Genomic DNA, 20517 nt, shown 5'->3' on the forward strand with positions numbered 1-20517 from the left:
TATCTAGATGTTTGCCAGCCAAATGTATGATGATATGTTTGGTAATTCCCCAAGAGTCCAAGGCATGTTCACTGGCCTACAGTTTACAAATGTTCTCTTAAAAAAAAAAAATCAGAACATTTGCCTTTCTCCTGCCTTGTGTTCTCCCTCTTCTGTTTTCCATGGTCTTTCAGATAACACTGAGTGGCTCAACCATATGTCTAGGAGGGACCATTTTGGAGGAAAGCCTCCCCAAACATCCTGTGTACATGGTGATATATTTTAAGAAGAATAGAACATTGGCTAGTTAGGGGAACAGAAAACAACTTATCCCTACTTTTTTTTAAGGCACCATAGCTAAATGTTCAATAGCTCAGGTCTACATGATTATAAGAGTATCAATGTAGCTTTGGCTTTAATGCTTTGTTAAAAATAGCTTGTAAATGTTATTAGAAAGCGTAACCAAACACCTCACTGAATCCTTGATTCCTCCAGGAGTCTGGATATATGAAGTACTTTTATTACTGACTGTGAGTCTTACCATTTCCCTAAATAGAAGCTTCCTACTTGTTAAACTTGCTAGTGATTTTATCAATCATTAGCACTTCTTAATAGTAACTGACATATGGTGCTTTCAGTTTCGCAAAGTACTCTGCAAGCATCTTCTGATTTGAACCTCACCACAACATTGGGAGATCTGATCATTCCCATTTTGCCTATGAGGAAACTGAGAGAGGTTAAGAGAAGCCAAGCGCTCCAGCCACTCAGTGGCAGAGGCAAAATGTGAAGTCCCTTCTTCCTACTCTAAGCCTAACAGTCTGTTCCTTTGCACCATTTTGCTACTCATCCTCATCTTTCCCATAAATCCTTATGATTTGCAAGTCTCTTTCTAGCTTTTTCTCTAAAAATATGTATCTTATATTTTAACCTATATTTTAGATATCTCAAAAATATATAGCTTATGTGTAAAATGTGCACCTTATATTTATATATAAAATATATCGTATAGTAATATGTTTGGAACACATTCCTAATCAAATAGTGTTTTTGGAAAAATATACACAATAACCACAATGGTGTAAAAAAAAAAAAGGTCAGAATTGAGAGGCAGCAAGCTAGTCAAATCTAACATTCAGGGTTGATACCCTGGTATCAGGGCTAAAGGACCCAAACCTTCTTCCTGTTAACACTAATAAGCTAACATTCCAAGGATTGCTATGTAGGATATGGTATGTGGTTGAGCATTTGCTGAGAAGTATCTGTTTGGTCAAAATAAAATACATCAATAAGTTTTTAAAAGAACAGATTAAAGGTTGGGGTTGCTCATCTCAGAGGTAAAAGGAATACAAAAGACCATTTAGTCCATTTTAATATTTTTATTTGACTTTTGGTGAAACTGAGTCCCAGCCACATCAACCACAGTCACCACCAGAACTACATCTTATTTGTGGCCAGCTTTTATGTATTCTCATAAAATCAGGACAACTTGCATGGGCATCTGCAAGTGATCAACATTTTACTGAAACCTTCTGTCATTTAGTATTATAAACTGGAAATGGGGTCGGGGGGTGGTGGTGTTGGAGAGTTTGAATATGAAAACATCTGATTAAATAAGTTATGACATCATCTAAATTCCTACCATTGTGCATAACTTGTTTATTTAAACTTTGTTATTTATCTGGTGGCTGGAGAAAGTCATCATTTAATGAAAAAAAAAATCCCAAATCCCTTAAGAAACAGATATGATTCTGAAGGGATAAATAACTACAAAGCAAGTTTCTGTAGATTAAAGCATATGGAATCCCTGGCTCAAAGCTTATTTGCATAGGACTGTTCTTATTGGTGGAAACTGATGACTCATTGCTCCATGCCTGTGGGAGGGGTGGAGTTGGTGAAAGTTTGAGGGAAGTTGGGTCCTTGTTTTCTGACTTCTGGCTTTTAACCCAGGATTACATATAAATTAGATTTCTCTAGAGTGCTGTGCACATGGAAGGAAAGCACATGTTTATGGATTTAATTAATTTTCCTCTTAATCACCATAGAATTTGAGGTGCATAACTCCAGCCCCAAGACTGGTTGGTTATTCCAATAGAATTTTCACTATAACTGTATCTGACTTAGACTTCAGTCTTTCTTATTCCCCTCCAACTGCCAAGTAGCTCAACCTGGTTCTTCTCCAAGAAGTTCCCTCTAGTTTGTGATGGAAAAAAGACCAGAGGATTTCCTTATAAGGACAAGGGTAGAGCAAGGCTGCCTACTCTCACCATTACAATTTTACATTGTTTTAGAAATGCTAGCCAAAGCAGGAAGGCAAGAAAAACAAATTAAGGGGACAGGCACAGGTAAAGAATATGTTAAATATCTATTTGTAGGCCATAGTTATGTAGTTATGTAAAAAGCCATATCCAACACAGCAAAGAAATTGGTCAAGGTAATAAATAGCTTTAGCAGACTTACTAAATAAATTTAATGTAATTATTGTGTTTTGATGAATCAAATCATCACAAAACCAGAAGAAATTGGTAGAAAGGGAAATAGCATTTATAAAAACAACAAAGTAGATAAAATTTTTGATTGGAAACCTACCAAGACAGATAAGACTTTTATGAATATAATTATAAAACAGTTTTTACAGAAACAAAGAAAGAATTAAATAATTGGAAAGATTCGATGTACATGGCTAGGTTAAATCATTTTACTTAAGATGGCAAATAACATCCCTTTTAGGTCTAGAGCTAAAATCCTAAACACCTCAACTAAACTATTGATAACAATTCAGTGCCAATGAAAATCAATACCAATAAGTAAATTCCATAGAGCTACATTTTTAAAATAACAAAACGTAGATGGAAGAACAAATTGACAGACATGTCCAGGACAATAGAACTTGTACCAGCTGATCTCATATTACACTATGAAGTAGTTACTATTGAAATGATCTGGTACTTTATGCAAGAATTTAAAAATGGATCTGGACAGATTAGAAAAATAAACAAACAAACAGAACAAAAACCAAGAACTAGAATCAGGTGCATCCAGTAGAGTTAAGTTTGACAAATCCAAGATCACAAACTCCTGGAAAAGGAATTCATTATTCAGTAAAGCTGTCAGGAAGAAAATAGCAGCATGCTAAATAAGGAAATCAATCTAGATCTTACACCAAATACTGTAATAAATTCCAAATGGATCAATTCTAAATATTTTTTTAAAAATGTAAAACTGGAAGATAATGAAATATATCTATCATGATTATGAAAGAGAGAGAACATTTTAGCTATGCAGCAAATGAAGAAATGTGATTACTTTCATTATATAAAAATAAAAGTGCTTTTTCACAATGAAAAGGCAGTGCATCCAGAGTAAAACATGAAAAAAAACCCCAAAACAGATTGGTAAAGAAAACTTTTGCCTTAAACATTTCTTTTTTAGAAATTGTTTTATTGTTGTCATCTGTTTACACACAACAATCATTTTCACTTACTACCATCATCTGAACCCCAACTGAACCCTCCCCTATCTCAAAGGAAAACATTCAAGCAAAATTTAGTGACTCCATTTGGCAGCACAAGCCACATTCCACACCCCTGGTTTCTTACCCCTCTCCTTACAGGGAAATGTGTTTTATTGTCAAGACTGAGATTGTTTATTTCAATTGAACACAGAGCCTTTTAATGTTATCATTTTCATGATTGTAGGGACTCACGCAGTGACTACTCCTTTTCAGCTAGGTGGCCCAGTGGATAGAATGCTGAGCCTGGAGTCAGGAAGACCTGAGTTCAAATTCAGCTTCAGGCACTATCAGACACTACTCCCATCAAGTCACTTAACCTCTATTTGCCTGAATTGCCTCATTTGTAAAATGGGGATAATAGCACCAGGATTGTAGGGTCAAATGAGATAATTATTGTAAAGTACCTAGCACAAAATGAGCTCTGTATAAATGCTAGCTGTTATTTCCATGCTGTTTTTTGGGATGCCTTTTGTTTTTATGTAACAACCTTTGCAAAGATCCTGTGAGGCTGATTTCTTCCCAGTTGTGGAAGAGAGGAGGCTAAAGCAAAATCAGGACTGGGGGGCTTTCCTTCTCCCAGTCCATCACATTCATTTCCAAATATACCAATGCCCAGCAACCTTTCCCTCCTAACAAAGGTTAAAAAATAAATTCATCAAAATCAACTCAGAAATCAATTGTGTGATGACACTGGCAGTGTTGTATAGCCACAGTCCCCCCAACTGTCCCACCCTGTTCTGGGCTTCTCACTGTGAGAGACAATTCTCTAAGTCAGTCAATCAGTCATTCAGTAAATCAACAAACATTTATTAAATTTCAGAGAAGGTTCTCAGGTACATCGTAGAAGAAGTATTTCAACAGGAACTTCCTACAACAATTAAATCACATTTGGCCAAAAAAGAGGCATTAATTATAGTAAATAAATGATAACGATAATAATGGCAACAGAGTTTAGGAATATAACCCAAAAAAGTTCAAAAGGGAATTCAAAAACAAGGGTGTTTTATTACTTTGTTAAAATCAGTATAAGCAATTTAAATTTACAGATTACTGTATGGTTTTAAACAAACTGGATGATATAAGCTTATGGTTCCATATACAATTTTATTTTTTGGAAGAGGGGGAAGGTAGGGCAATTGGGGTTAAGTGACTTGCCTAAGGTCACACAGCTAGTTTTTGTGTTAAGTATCTGAGGCCAGATTTGAACTCAGGTCCTCCTGACTCCAGGGCTGGTGCTTTATTCACTGCGCCACCTAGCCACCCCAATATACAATATTTATTTATTTATTGCTTTGGGGGGGGGTAATGTAGGGCTTGAGGTTGACTTGCCCAAGGTCACATGGCTAGTAAGTGTTAAGTGTCTGAGGCCAGATTTGAACTCAGGTCCTTCTGACTTCAGGGCCAGTGCTCTATTCACTGAGCCACCTAGCCGCCCCTATATACAATATTAAAAAAAAAATTCTTCTTTGTACATTTGAATATTGGTGTTTGTTCATGGTTTTTAAGTTTATAATTCAGAATAAACATTCTCTTCTCATATCCTAATACCCCTATAAAATAACCCATAGAAATACCAATGCTATGTCCTGGTTAGTCATTCTGTGCCAGCCTCTTGATGCTTTCTCTGTGTGTGACCATGGACAAGTCAACTAACCTCTTTGTTACCATTTCAGGTACATTAGGGGGAGCTCTTAGACAGTGGGACAAATTTCTCCAGCTTGGTAGATGGTAGATTTTCAGTTAAGAGGGAAGTTAGAACTCATTTGGTACAACCAGATAAGGAAACTGAGGCACATGGAGTTTGACACAGGCTAGAGGAAAGAGTGCTCACTCAGATTGGAGTCAGGAGAGCCTTGCCTCTGATACCACCCAGTCATGTCACCAGGAGTAAAATCAGAATAGGCATGGTGCTTTCCTCACAAGATTTTTGCAAGGATGGACTGAGGGAATGTACAGCAAGCACTTTGAAAACCTCAAAGTGATATATGAATGTCAGTGATTATTTTCCAGTGTTGCAATTGCTGTTGTCCTAATTCGGTTCTGCCCCTGGCCTTGACCCTGCACAAGAAAGAAATGTGGACACAAAATTAAAATCATGCTAAGAATGTGTTATGCCTTCTGAACTAAATCTTTGGAGGAAACGTGATAAATCTCTAATGAAATAGCAGCACTGAGAATAAGTTACAAAAATTCAGATACAAAAACAAGCGAGAAATATCTTAACGGAAACCAAACGTTCTTGGATCTAGACCCAAACCACATAGTCAAGGTACTTTCCTGGGCATAGGTCAGCTTGTCTTTCTGTACTAAGTGGTATCAAGTTGCAGTAAAAGAATAATTTGTATAACACGTTCTTCCTGCATATTAGGTTTCCTTTGATTCAAATGATCAATATGAAATTAGCAGAGAATAATATGAGTATAGAGCTCCTAAGCTTTAAGAAGATATATAGGTTTACATTTATGTATATAATCTTCTGTATATATATCTTCTTATATATTTATATATATCTTATTTTTTCTCTCTTTTTGTTGTACTTCTGTCCCCTCCCTCAGATAATCCTAACTTAGTAGTCTTTTAGAAAAGAAAAAAAAATTCCATGCTGCTTAGGTGGTGCAGTGGATAAAGTCCCAGGCCTGCAGTCAGGAAGACTCCTCTTCTTGAATTCAAGTCTGGATCTCAGATTCCTAGCTGAGTGACTCTGTATCAGTCTCATAACCTTGCTTGCCTCAGTTTCCTCATCTGTAAAATGAGCTGGAGAAGGAAATGGCAAACCACTCCAATACGATCACCCGGAAAACCCCCAATAGGTGGTACAGCGGAGAGAGCACAGGACCTGAGTTCAAATCCAGGCTCAAACACTTGACACTTACCAGCTGTGTGACCCTGGGCAAGTCACATAACCCCAGCTGCCAAAAAAGATGAAAAGAAAAGAAAAAAACAACCCAGATGGGGTCATAAAGAATCAGACTTGACTGAATAACAACAAAGAAAAAAATTCACTGACTGGACATGATCTCTTTGGTCCCTTCCAGGCACAAAATTCTGTAATTTTATGGATCACAGCATCTAGGAAACATTTTCCTAAATTGAACTGTCAAAAAGTTAAGAAAAAGCATCAGGGAGCCACTGACAGTTCATTTCAGTAAAGCATGACTTGTTCATGCCAATGCTTTTAGGGAAAAACCAAATAATTGAGCGGGAATTTGCTTAAACTATTGCTTTGTTTCTTGGAACCGAAGGAGAAGATCCACTCCAAAGAGAGACACAGAATCTTTTGTTTGTTTGTTTGTTTTTCCTTTTTGGAGGGGGGAATGCAGGGCAATTGGGGTTAAGTGATTTGCCCAAGGTCACACATCTACTCAGTGTTAAGTGTCTGAGGCTGGATTTTAGGTCCTCCTGATTCCAGGGCCGGTACTCTATTATTCACTTGGCCACCTAGCCGCCCTGAGACACAGAATCTTAATGCCCTGAAGAAACACTTTGCCGTGCAAAACTGGAATATTTTTATAATATTTTGAGAAGACAATGAAATCATTTAAGAATGATGTGGAGTGAGGAGATTAATGGTGGTATTCAAATTTGGGAGATTAATAAAGGTATATAATACAAAGTCAAGTTCAGCAGCCAGACAGAGAGGACTGGGGTGGAGTATTCTGAGCAGAAGGTAAAATATTAACAGATAATTGATTATAGCAAGTTAAGCAAACATTCCCATTGTTCTACTGAAGCTTTCCCATGGAAAATCACTTCCCCATTGTCCTCTGAGGTAGCAATATCTATGCTACCCATAGGCCTTTGCCGTAAAGCCAAGCTTAACCCCTGCTGCACAAGAGTGGGCCTGGAATCTGGATTCTGCCATGGTGCCGATAATAGATTGAAAAGGCGAAAACACAGGAGGTGAGAGGAGGGGTTGGTTCAAAGTAACTTCTGGCCTCAGCAGTGAGTAAGAGGCTATGCGTTTATATAGTGTAGCACAGTTTATAGGTGTTTTATATGAGTTATTTCATGGAGGCAGGTCATTCAGTTATCCTCATCCCCATTTTACAGATTAAGAAACTACGGCATGAAGGTTGGTAAAATAACTTGTCCCAGGTCACATAGCTGGGATGTGAAACCAGGTCCAAGTCCAGTGTTCTTCCCATGATAAAACAGCTGTTAGTAAGAAGAATGGCCAAGACATCATTGGTATTGTCACTGAGGATGAAGGAGGACAGAGGAGACACCCCAATTCCTCCCCCCCCAGCGGGAGATACTGGACTGGCAGGGGTAGAGTAGAAGTGCCCCAGGGGGGTCCTGGGCTGGATAATTCCACCTCTAAGCTACCAGCCTATGTTTATAGATACAGAAGAGAATGCACTGAAAACTTGGTCTGGCTGCATAAAAAATAATATTAACCGCAGGAATTTAGGAGAGCTGTTTATGATTTACAGTTGGTTACTATTTGTGGAATAATAAATCCTCCAAGAAAGTCCTGCTCTCTTGCCTTATATTTAATGGAGGCAGGAGTGTGCTACTAAATGTTTAACAAGTCGCTGGGGCAGTGTTTGTAGGATACACTTTTAAATTAATCTGAATTATTAGCATTTTTGTATCACTCTAAGTCTAAATGATCCACAAAACCATGCAATCAAGCCCTGATTTATTGCCTTTGCTGATTTCCAGGGTGTACATGCTCACTGAAAACTTAATAGTCCATTCATTCACTCACTCTGGTCGGAACTGGCTCGGCATAGAGATAGCCCCGGGTGCTCACTCAGTCCACAAGAACTAATTAAGCCCCTACTGTGTGCTGGGCGCTTTGCTAAACGTGGGAATATGTAGAAGGTCAAAAGACAGTCCTTGTTTAGAGGGTGCTCCCGGTCTCATGGAGACGATGTGCAAACAAGCCAGAAGGACCAGAGGAAGGGATAATGAACGGAGGGAGGGCACGAGCACTGAGGAGGACTGGGCCAGGCTCCTCAAAGACTAGCCCAGTGGAGGAGGGCAAGGCCCGGCAGACAGCAGAGGCTCGGGTCTGAGCTCAGAGATGGCCTGGCTTTCAAGGACTAGCTCAGCAGGAGTCTGGAAGGACTCAGACCCAGAGACATGAGCAGTGAGCTGGCGTCTGGCTGGGCTCCGATCTGCTTTAGTGCGCCTTTCCCATCGAGTCACAGACTCTGAACATTTTAGTAGAATAGAAACCTCCTGCCCCCTGCGTGTTACCAATGTGTCTCGGACTAGCCTTGGAAGTTTTATTTGATTAAGGCACTAAACTATTTCTATGTGGTCACATAATGTGTTCGTGTAGGGAAAAGAATAAGCATTTGTTAGGTGCCAGGCGCTTTGCTAAATGCTTTACCAACCTCTCATTTGATCCTCACAGCATCCCTGCTAAGAAGGTGCTATTATCTCTATTTTACAGATGAAGAAACTGAGGCAGCTAGGATAAATTGACTTGCCCAGGGTCACACAGCTAGGAAGTCTCAGAGGCTGAATTTGAGCTCACATCTTCCTGCCTCCAGACCTGTTGCTCCATGCACCATTGTACCACCTAACAGGGAAAGAGTTCGGCTGGGAGGGAGCCTTTGTTCTTGTAGGGGGAGAGATGGTTTTCCCTAGCTCTCCACACTGCAGAGCTGCTCGGTGATAGATGCCTCCGTTGCCCGGGCAACGGAGTGAAGGGCGAAGATGACATCCGTTACCTAGCACCAGGGCCAGAGAACCATCCCGGATCAGTGCCTTACCTGACTTAGGAGCCAGGTGGCAGCAGCTGGTCTCTATATGTAAAGGGCACAACCTAACCATCATGCCTGTTGTCTGAATTGCAGTTCAAATCGCCTTAATATTCGGTCCCAAAATCCTCCAGTATGTCACCAATTTGTGCAAAGGGGAATATGATTACCTCGAGCGGCTCTCGGACCCTCTGCTCCTGCAGATCATTTCTTACCTGGATCTTGAAGACATTGCCAGACTCTCTCAAACATCGCACAGATTTCAAAAGGTAATAATAGTAAATAATAACAATGCCTTATTTTGTATCCTCTGTGTTAAAAGTGATGTGAGACAAACACCCACAAGAAATACTCTTTGGTGGCTTCTTGGGTAGGGCTTCTCCCAGGTGGAGATCAGCCCATTTTGACAAAGAGGCTTTTAATGACAAGTTTTCTTTAGGGATCTAGAATTTAGACTTTGATCAGCAGTGTTTGTTTGTTTTAATCTGTGATGTAAGACCAAGACCATTGCCAGATCTCCACTTCCTTATGGTCGGGGTGTCCCTAGGTCTGACCAGATGAATAAACCAAATAAACATCATTTTCTTCTCACAAAGTACTTAGTGTTAGATTTGGGTATTATAAGTTCCTAGTGCTTCCACAAACAAACAACCTTATCATTGATTGACCCTGATTCTCTAGGGTCCAAAAGCTGGTATCCATCATTCATCTCCACAGGAAGGGAAGCTCCCTCCCTCCCATCATAGTTAGGCAAAATGATGCTAATTAACTCATTTTTTCCAAGACCATCTGCTACCATGTGTTGTTCAGTCATTTTCTGTCATATCCAACTCTCTGTGACTCTATTTGGGGTTATCTTGGCAAAGACACTATAGTGGTTTGCCATTTTTTTCTCCAGCTCATTTTACAGATGGAAAAACTGAGGAAACTGAGCCAAACAGGGTTAAGTGACTTGCCCAGGGTCATACAACTAGTAAGTGAGACCGGATTTGAACTCAGGTCCTCCTGATTCCAAGTCCAGCATTCTATTCACTGCACCACCTAGCTGCCAACTCTTTAATTTGAATTTCAGGGATCTCCTGTCTTCAGCCCCATCAGAACTGTTCCATGTGCCTGGTTTGAGGAAGAATACTGCACCATTTTTCTTTCAGAATGAAAGCACAGTACTAAGACTGCTTAGACATGTGCTTTCTTCCAGTCAAAGCAGAGATCACTGGATATTATGTGCAGAAAGAACCAAGTCTTTTCTTTGCCCAAGTGACCTGGGGCTGGGGCCCTTTTGAACTGAGAGCTGGTGTGTCTATTCAAAAGTACACACCTTGACTTGTGTTGTTTTAACACCTTATGAGTTCATTATTTTTTTATTGTATTATTTTATTGTATATTTTTTATTTTTATGTGTATTTTTAAAATTATTATTTTGCCTTAAAATGAGGATACTCTAAGAAAAGTAGTAAGTTAGAGGAGAGCCTCAGGTTACCTTTGATGGGTCCAAGTCACTGGATCTGTATGGACTTCATCCCAGGCCACTAAAAGAATAGGGGTTAAAACAGAATAGAACAGAAAAGAATAAACCTGTAACTCCACTGTCAGTGATATCTGAAGAATCACAGAAACAAGGAGAGGGACTGCAAGGGCACTGTTTGTTCAGATTTTTTTTTTTTAAGAAGAGAGAGGAACTTGTAAACTATACACCAATGAACTTGCCTTCAGTTCTTGGCAAAGTCTTCAAACATATCATTAAAGTGATGACTGGTTAGCCACAGAGAGCCAGCAGAGTTTCATAAGATACAGAACTTACCAGACTAAGCCCATTTCCTTTTTTGTCAGGGTTACTAGATTGGGTGGATCAGGGGAATACAGTGGACATAGGTTACCTGGATTTTAGCAGAGTTCTGCTATGCCAGCTTTGTGGTCAGATGGGGAGAAGGGGAGAGCTAGTTTCTAGGACATCTCACAGATTTCAAAGGCTTTATTTTATATCTCTATAGAACCCCTGTTTTATATTTCTGTGTCTATATTATATCCTGCCGTATTTTATATCTATATAAAATCTCAGAAGGCCTCGGGACCCATTGAATGACCAGGTATAAAGATTAATCAACCATTACTGATTTGATGTCAACATGGAAGGGAGTCTGTCTGCAGTGAAGGGCCCCACAGATTCTCTGGCCTTGTCCTGCTGCCTAACGTTTTTATCAGTGACTTAGGTAAAGGCATAGACAATACACTTATAAAAGTTGCAGATGACAGAATGTTAGGAGGAATAGTTAGCAATTGAGGGAGGGGGACTGGAATCCAAAAAAGGATCTTAGTTTATCGGGCCAAATCTTGTAAGATGAAATTTTGTAAGGATAAGTGTAACGTTTTACATTTAGGGTAGAAAAACAACTTTACAAGTACAAGAGGCAGTCGGCTGGGTGGTGCAATGAGCAGAACATTAGGCCAGGAATCAGGAAAACCTGAGTTCAAATGCAGCCTCAGACACTTGCCAGTTGTGTGATCCTGGGCAAGCCACTTAACCTTTGTCTGCCTCAGTTTCCTCAACAATAAAATGGGGATAAATTATAGACCTAACCTTGTGAGGATCAAATGAGAAAATATTTGTAAATCGTTTAGCACAGAGCCTGGTGCATAGTAGGTGCTTAATAAATGCTTGTTCCCTTACCCCTTATATTGGGCTTGCAGTCCACTGACACCCTCAGATCTTTTTAGCCATGCATTCCCCCCTCCTGTAGTTGGAGAGTTTTTTTTTCCTCTTAACCTCCCTTGTCCTAGCTTGAGTCTGCTGTGTAGCCCACTGACAACTTTGGAGCCTGATTCTGCCATCCGATGCGTCAGCCATCCCTTCCAGCTTTGGGTCACTGGCCTATCTGGAGATCTTGTCCTCAGTGCCTTTTAGACAAATCACTGATAAAAATGTTCAAGTTTACAGACGCAGCCACCAATTCCGGAATCACATGGAGAAGAGAATGGGACATTATGTCAAATCTGTAACTATATGTACCAGTTTTTTTCCTAGAAATAAAAAGTCCCATAACACAGAATTATTATTATTATTATCAGAGCTGTGCCATTAGCACAGCAGGCATAGGGACAATGTCCATTGAAAACTAGCAAGCTCAGAAAGAACTTCATGTGCTCTTTTTAAAGGCAGCGTAGTAACTATTCTTTTGTTCTCCAGGGAAAGAAAGCAGATGTCCATTTCCAGGTACAAATAGATGAAACAGAAAGTTGGCCTCCCCCAGATCGGGGATCTTCTTTATAATAAAATAAAATAAAAAATGCTTTATGAATAAAGCACTAGGTCTTCTGATTCCTATCCTTGAGCGTAGCTTTCTTAAAAAAAAATCAAGATTCCAGTTCTATATTGCTTGGAATTCTTACTTATTTATATAAATGTTTAACTTGTATTTTTCCCCCCTAAAGGAATATTTGTTAGGAGAGAAACAAAAGCATTTGGTACTTGTGTTATCATTGAAAATGCACTGGGTCCCAGATTTTAGTGGGACTGAGACAAAGCTAGACCTGAGAAATAAACAGGACCTGACCACTCAAGCTATAGATGAGTGAAAAGATCCTTCAGAATTCAGTTATTTGTTTGTGTTTCCATGTGTAAATAGCAATTGTTTATGTTCTGTCTGGGGAAACTGTGAGGGAAATCCTCTCCCTGACTGATTTCCCCCCCCCAGTAGGCAAACTAGACCATCTTTTGTGTCATTGGTTACCTACACTGAAATCACTGAATCACTGAATGGGTGTTGCCTCAGACAGACTGAGACCTGGGAAAGACCTTAGCTTAAAAAAGCCAAGGACTCCCCACTGCATTTGGGGCCATCTCCAGTTGGCCTGACCAATGCTTTGCCACTGGACTCTGGAGGGGAGAGTGAGACTGATGCCTTGGCTCAGCCCTACCTCACTTAAATCCAATTCATTTGCAAGTCAAGATATCACTCCCCTGATGTCACTGGCCCTCTTCAAGAATAAAGGATGAAAAACAACAAACAAATATGTGACTGTTCTATAACTTCCTGCCTCACTGGGGGCAGTGAGAGGTTAAGTGAGCTGCCCAGGGGCTCCAGCCACAGGTTCACAGAATTTCAGAGTTGGAAGGGGTCTCAGTGGCCATCTCATCACACCACACCTAAAAGCAATCTCAACTATGGGGCCAAATCTAATAAAATGAAATTTTGTGAGGATAGGTGTAAAGTTTTACATCTGGATTAGAAAACCAACTTTACAAATACAACTATGACATGCCTGACAAAGGGCATCACTTGGGGACGGCTCTCCTGGTTAGTGTGGCCTCCAAGTGTCTCCTGTGAAGCACCTAGTTGACTGTCTGGACCTCCCTTGTACTCTCACCCTTTCTTTCTGGAAAAAGGGGAACCCTCCCAGGCTATGCCTGCTTTCTCTGATGGGCTGTTCCAGGACTTGTGGTGTCCTTCTGGTACCTTGGACTGAGGAGGTAGAGAGCATACCTAAGGGGCTTTGTTGCAGTGGGTAGGCTTATTATTCTAATGACAAAAAAAGTCTCAAATTCAGTTTAAAATTTGGTTTATTTGACGGTTTAACCTGATATATGTTATTAGTAAAAACCATAATAACAATCTGTCATGCCCCTCAATAGCCTGCAGCTCCCAAGCTACAGAGGCAGCTAGAGGTGAAAGGGATAGAATGCTGGGGCCTGGAGTCAGGAAAACGTGAGTTCAAATCCTGTCTCAGACGCTTACTAGTTCTGTGACTCTGAGCTAATCACTTAACTTCTGCTTGCCTCAGTTTCCTCATCTGTAAAATGAGGTGGAGAAGGACATGGCAAGCCACACCAGTATCTCTGCCAAGAAAACCACAGACAGTTGGACATGCCTGAAAATGACTGAACAACAAGAAAATCATTACCTAACAGGTAGAATACTAGGATTTCGCATTTGAAAGGACTTTACATGTCATCTGGATCACCTGAGTCATTCCGTAGATGAGGAAACAGTCTCAGAGAAGGGATGTGACTTCCCCACAGTCACAGGGGTAGAATGAGAAGCACAATTTTGATCTGAATCCCAGTCCTCCAGCTCCAAAGTCAGAGCTCTTTGCATCACACCAGGCAGCTTATCTGGAATCTTAAAAAAAAAATAGTTTTTAAAAAATACTTTGAAATTTCCTACTCTAGAAGGAAAAGTCATAGGACTGGTTTTATTCATATTCCTGGAAAAGAAAATTCATCTGAACCACCTCTTAATAGCCGGCGTCTTTTATTTTTCATCTTTATTGATATTTTTGGTTTGGGGTGTTTGTTTTCAGAGACTTTTGGCAGGTCAGATCTGAAAGGAGCCTTGGAGATCTGCTGGTGGCATGTGCTTGTTTTACAGATGGGTAACTTGAGGCTCCCAGACCAGTTAAAAGCCAAGATGAGAAAATGCGATTTTTCTTTTGGATTCACCCTTTTGGCTCCAGAGGACACAGAAGGGCTCACTCTGGGGGCCTTTGAATGAGGAAGGTTTTTTTTTTACCATTCTTTTAGAGAGAGTGAAACTGATTCTCCCAGCCCTGCTTATCGACAGTCAATCACCATTTGTTAAGCACCTTCTATGAAGGGAGACAGTGCAGTTCAGTTAAGGCAGAATCAGAGGTTTTTGTTAACATGGGCAGAGGCACCAAGACAAATAGTCATTATGCTCCATGGTAAGGGGAAGAGAATAAGCATGTACTAAGTGCCTACATCATACTCAGGCTTGTGCTGGGCATTTTACACATAGATCTCATGCCATCTTGAGAACAGCCCCCAGAGGTGGGTGCTGTTATTCTCTCTTTAATAGTTAAGGTAGCTGAGGCAGCCAGAGGTTGAGACTTGTCCAACTTACAGAGGCTGGATTTGAGTTCAGACCCAACTCTCAGTTGAGAACACCAGCTGCCTCTGATAAGATAAGGACATCCTGGGGTTGGGTTTTATAAGGATGCAAATTCTCTGCAAGCCGGGACCAGATCATTCTTTGTAGCTGTATCTCTGTGCATGGTGCATAGTAGGCCTTTAGTAAGTACTTGCTAATGAATTGATTAAAAATCATTACCAACCTGGGGAGTTATCAAAAGCTTCCTGGGGAGGGTTGGCTTTGAGACCAAGAAGAGGAGGGAGGGAATTGCTTACATACAGAAAAGGCCAAACCTTGGTGGCAGGTGTCTGAGCATTGACTGTATTTGAGGGGTGGGTTGTTACTTAGCTTGTCTGGAATATCTGGTCCTTTTCTGGGCTTAGTCATCTAGCTTTTAAAGGATAAGCCAGGGAAACCGATTGGTATTTGTTCGAATCAGGCTTGCTGCGGAATTGTAAACCAGGCAATTAGTGGCTTTCGGCCTAGGCATATGGGGCGATGTTACAGCTAAAATTCTAGCAGAGGGTCAAAGGGGTCAGCTCTGTCATGAACCGTGCATGTGATCCTGGGTAAGTCATTTCCTCTCTGGGCCTCGGTTTCCCAATCTGCAAAATGAGGATTGGGCCTTCTGAATCTTCAGAAGTCATCTAGGCCAGCATTTTACATTTTACAGATGAGGAGACTGAGACCCATCGAAGTAAAACGACTTGTCACCGGTATCACAAGTAGCAAGATTCCCTTTAGCACTAAAATACCACTATTTTTAAAACTCTTAATTATCTAGGGTTACAAGTGCCAAATAGGCAAAGTGCCACCAGAGGGCGCTAAATCCACCACCAGCAGTGCCCTGGGCTAACCATGTAGCATGAACCTAACAGAGGCCTCTAGGTTGTAACAGGCAGCTCTCCATCATACCTGGGGCAGGAAGAGATGCGATGGCATGGGAGGGGTGTCTAGGTTATGTCCCCCACCTGTTATGTTTTTACCTGCCTGTACGACAGTCTGCTGTTTTCAGGCTATGATGTTCTGATGGATCCCTGAGCTCATGGATACGGGCGTGGGGGAAAATGAACTAAGGGCCATTTTAGAATATCTTGAAATACAGTATTTCTCTTTGAGGGGACCTTAACATTTAGGAAATGACTTATTGTTGGAAGTTATTTCTTGTGCAATTTTATTTCCAGCAACACATAGATGCCCCAAATTCCTTGTACTCATTATATTGTGGCCATGTTTATCTGCACTCAAATGGACATTTCTGTCTAAGGCTTGATTAGAGCTACTTGGAAAAATAAATTCATTAGCTTTCTGAGGTTTTCCCTTCGCCACTTGTATTTAGGGCATGTGATAATTTAATTGTAGAAACTGAGCCTCAGAGAACTGCTGATTATGGGATGGGGTGCTAATCTGTCTTTCCTGTCAATTCATTCTGCAGATTTTTATTAAAGGCTTGCTACATCCAGGAAGACTCATTTTAGTGAGATAAAATCCGGCTTCAGACATTTACTAGCTTTGTGACTCTGGCTAGTCATTTAACCCTATTTGCTTTCATTTCCTCATCAGTAAAATGAGCCAGAGAAGGAAATGGCAAACCATTCTAGTATCTTTGCTAAGAAAACCCCAAATGGGGTCACAAAGAGTCGGACATGACTGAACAACACCAACACCAAATTCAAAGCACCGTCCTAGGTACTGAGGGGGGAGACAAAAACAAATACAAGACCCCTACCCATAGGGGAGAGAAGACAAGGTACACAGATTTATCCATAAACTCAACAAATATTTACTGAATGCCCACTGTGTATAAAGATATCGTGTTGGTCTTTGTCAGATGCAGAAAAGAATTAGATAAGGAAGGGTCCCTGCCAATGTGAAGCATACAGCCCAGAATCAGAGCTGAGACTTGATGACAGACAATGTCTGAGTTCATAAGATCTTAGTTGGAAGGCTGATTCCCACATTCAGATTGTCACAAGAAGGGACCTTGGACGCCATCTAGTCTAATTTTGTCATTTTACAAATGAGGAAAGTGAGACCCAGAGACATGCAAACCTTGTCCTTGGTCACACAGGGTAAATCACAAAACCAGGATTCAAACCTGGATATGCTGATCTGGTTTCCACTGGCGGGTCCTCTTTAAAATCTGCTCGTCAGCTGCTTTGTGTCAGAGCTGTGTCCTCTGCTGAATCTCTGGGTGGGGTGGTCTGCCCTGCTTGATCTCGCCCTGGGTCCCCTGGGTTCCTGACTTGACCCTCCCCCAGGGATTAGACCACCCTGGATCTTGGAGGTTCAGTGTGCCAGCATCTCCAGACACAGTGAGCCCCTAGCCCTGCCATACCCTGTGCCATTCTCTGCCTGTTGCCACTCCCCAGAACTTCTGTGGAGGATTTTTCTGATCATCCTGGGGCTTTCTCAGGACTCCTCTGCTCAGATCCATCTGGTCACAGATCCTTACAGACTCTATGTGTCTTGACTCTGGTTAGCCTAGGAGGTTATCCGATGATGGTATTAGCTTTGCTCATGGGGGAGAGTGGAGGCTTTCCTATTGCCCGTGGGCTCCTGGTTTACATTTGGCACAGTTTTCAGGTAGGAAAAAAACCATTGACTGAAATTTCTCATTGACTTTTTTGATCATTACTCAGTTTGATGCAAATTTCAGGGCTTTTCTCGAGTGGGTTTGTGGAAGCTGGTGGTTTTCCTCTTGTTCAGGTAGCCATCTCATCTAGAAGTTAGGAAATGGCATTTGAGTTGGGCCTTGAAGGATGTAAGTAAGGAGAGCATTGCAGGTATAGGAAGCTACCTAGGCATAGGTTCAGAAATGGGAAACGGGAGGGTCCCCTTAAAGGGTCTTGAATTCAAGAAAAGGGAGTTTGTATTTTATTCAGTTGGCAATGTCAAGTGAATTTTTTTTTTTAACAGGGACATGTACTAGGAAGTTTACTCTGGTAGTATTTTGTGGGACAGATTTGGAAGTGTGGTAGAGAGGGAGAGAGAGAGGGAGAGACTAGCAATGTCATCAGTCAGGAGCTTGTATTTTAGTTTAGGGGAAATGTAATGAGAGCTTTGAATGAAAGTTCCTGGGATGGGAACAGAAAACAACTGGAGGTTGGATAACAGTTGTAGGGTAATGCTGATGCTTCCCATTTATATAGGACTGTGAGGTTCATGACACAATTTCCATACATTCTACCATTTGATCTTTATAACAACCATAATAAAGGTGTTATTATGATCCCAGTTTTATAGATTTTTAAACTGAGGCTGTAGAACTTAGTGACTTATTGGATATGAAAAGCACAGGAGAAGGGAGAGCCAAAGGTGATGCTGTGGGTTTGAGGTTGGAGAATCTTTAATGCCCCACTAAAGAGATAGATGGAATTTTATTCTAATGGTATGAGAATCTACTGAAGATCTTTAAGCAGGCAAATGACATGGCCAGACCTATGCATCCAGAAAATTGTTTTGACAATTGGTATGAAGGATAAGTTTGTGAGGGGATTATGCCCCCTTATGAAAAGAAAGAAGGCAAAATGGAGAAAAGAAAGGAGTCAATCAACAAGCACTCCCTAGTTATTAAGTTTTCCACAATGTTTTAATCTTATCATAGTGTGGAGGTGACCCAGACTTCTCAAAGGCACGTGCCACAGGACTACAGACTCTGGCAGGTTCATCCATGCTGAAAAGGCTTTGAATATAGCCTCTGCAACAGACCAAGCCTGATTTCTGAGGACCAGCCAGCTAAGGGAGAAGAGGTTCATCGCCAGTAGCTTGGACATTTGGCAATGGTTTTGGTGGCCTCAGCATTTGTGAAAGAAAGAAAAACACAAAATGGCCACGAGTCCTTCGTAGTCTTTCTCCACTTTTGCAGTGATAGTGGGTCCTCTTGGAGAACAAAGGGTAAACAACAGTGACGATAGCAACAATTGTGGTAAGATGGTAGGAAAGGGGAGAGCAGGTGCTAAGAGTCAGGCAGTTTTCAGACCATCTATAAGCTGTCATTTGACCATTTCTGAATTTGAGATTCTTGTCCAATGACTAACAAGTGGAAATGTTGCCAATGAAGCTGAATCATATTCATCTTGACATTCTTGCTTTAAGTGAAACCAGAAGAAAGAAGTTGCAACTGACCAGCCTACTCCAAGATTCTCTTTGGCAAGGCAAAAGTAGGGATTGGTGGAGTGGGTTCCGTCACACTCCCAAAGGCAGCAAGCAGCGTGATTTTGTGTGATGTTTGGTTATCGTGTATTGTAATACTAGTGATGAGGAGTATTTATAAAAAGACCACACTGAACATGATCGCAGTTTTTGTGCCAACATCAATTGCTAAGGATGAAAAGGAAGAAAAATTATATGAAGAACTTAAGACCCTCTAAATTAAATCAATCTACACTAAGATACTTGGTGATCTCATTAAAAAAGCAAAGAAAGGTGAGAATAGGGTAAATCACAAAACCAGGATTCAAGCCTGGATATGCTGATCTGGTTTTTAAAATCTGGGAAAATATGGTTTGGGATAAAGGAATGAGTGAGGCCAAAGAGTCAGAGATTACCAGAAACTTCACATCTTCCTTTAAGAAAAATAATTGGTAGTCACTGGACATGGTGAACATAAAATAATATCATTCAATAACTAAAATATGTTGTATTTTTGACAGGAAAAGATGTTATCACATTAGGAGATTCTGAGACTTGTATTGTGGTGCTTTACTAGGAAATGCTGACTTTCATTAGTTGTCTCTCCCCTTTTTAAATTATGAATTTCTAGTCATTGGCTCTCTGTGTGTAGTCAGACTGTCGACTTGTCAGAGCTATGATCAGAACTACAAAGAAAGCAAGAAAGAATAATAATGAGAAAAATACAAAGTACAATTGAAACCACTCCATCCAGACCACGTGATTGGCCTTCCAAAATCAGATGAACAATAGAAATGACATTTGATATTAATTATAATAATTTTATACAGAAGTCAAACCAATCTAAATTAACGTCCATAACAGAAAGACCAAAAGAGCCCAGAAGTGTCTTAGTAAACTTTTCTGACAGTTGCCAGACAAAGGCAAGAGCAGATATATAGTAGCTTGTCTGTAAAATCTCATAAAGTAGGATGCTGGACAATTACTACCTCAGAACTGTCATCTATAAAACAGAGAAAATCACTGGAAGGTAAAACCAACTTACAGCAAGTTTGGCAAAACATCCACCTAAGCAGAAACATCCCAGGGATATTTAAGGATAAAATGGAAGAACCAAAAAAAAAAATGGAAGAAATTTGTAAAATTTATTATAACAAACTGCATTGTTGAATAAACTTCCAGGCTGATGGAATCATAGAGCCATTTGAGAATATGCCAGGTCTTGTGCTAAGTGCTAGGAATACAAAGACGAAAATAAAACAATCTCTGCCCTCAGGGTGTTTCCACTCAAAAAATTTTTAACAGGATTCTC

The 20517-nt window shown here is 40.5% G+C and overlaps 1 protein-coding gene across 1 annotated transcript in view; it reads left to right on the top strand.

Moving 5' to 3' along the window:
* FBXO36 (F-box protein 36) overlaps positions 1-20517 on the top strand; it is a 96803-nt gene that overhangs the window by 70126 nt on the left and 6160 nt on the right. Inside the window, exon 3 of the mRNA XM_069104628.1 lies at positions 9301-9473. Within this exon, the coding sequence (XP_068960729.1) occupies positions 9301-9473 (173 nt within the window). The remainder of the gene's footprint in view (positions 1-9300; positions 9474-20517) is intronic.

The sequence above is a fragment of the Petaurus breviceps genome, unplaced genomic scaffold (assembly GCF_028583685.1).
Source record: "Petaurus breviceps papuanus isolate PSGF00001 unplaced genomic scaffold, PetGlider_PUasm1.0 688, whole genome shotgun sequence".
Classification (NCBI taxonomy): domain Eukaryota; kingdom Metazoa; phylum Chordata; class Mammalia; order Diprotodontia; family Petauridae; genus Petaurus; species Petaurus breviceps.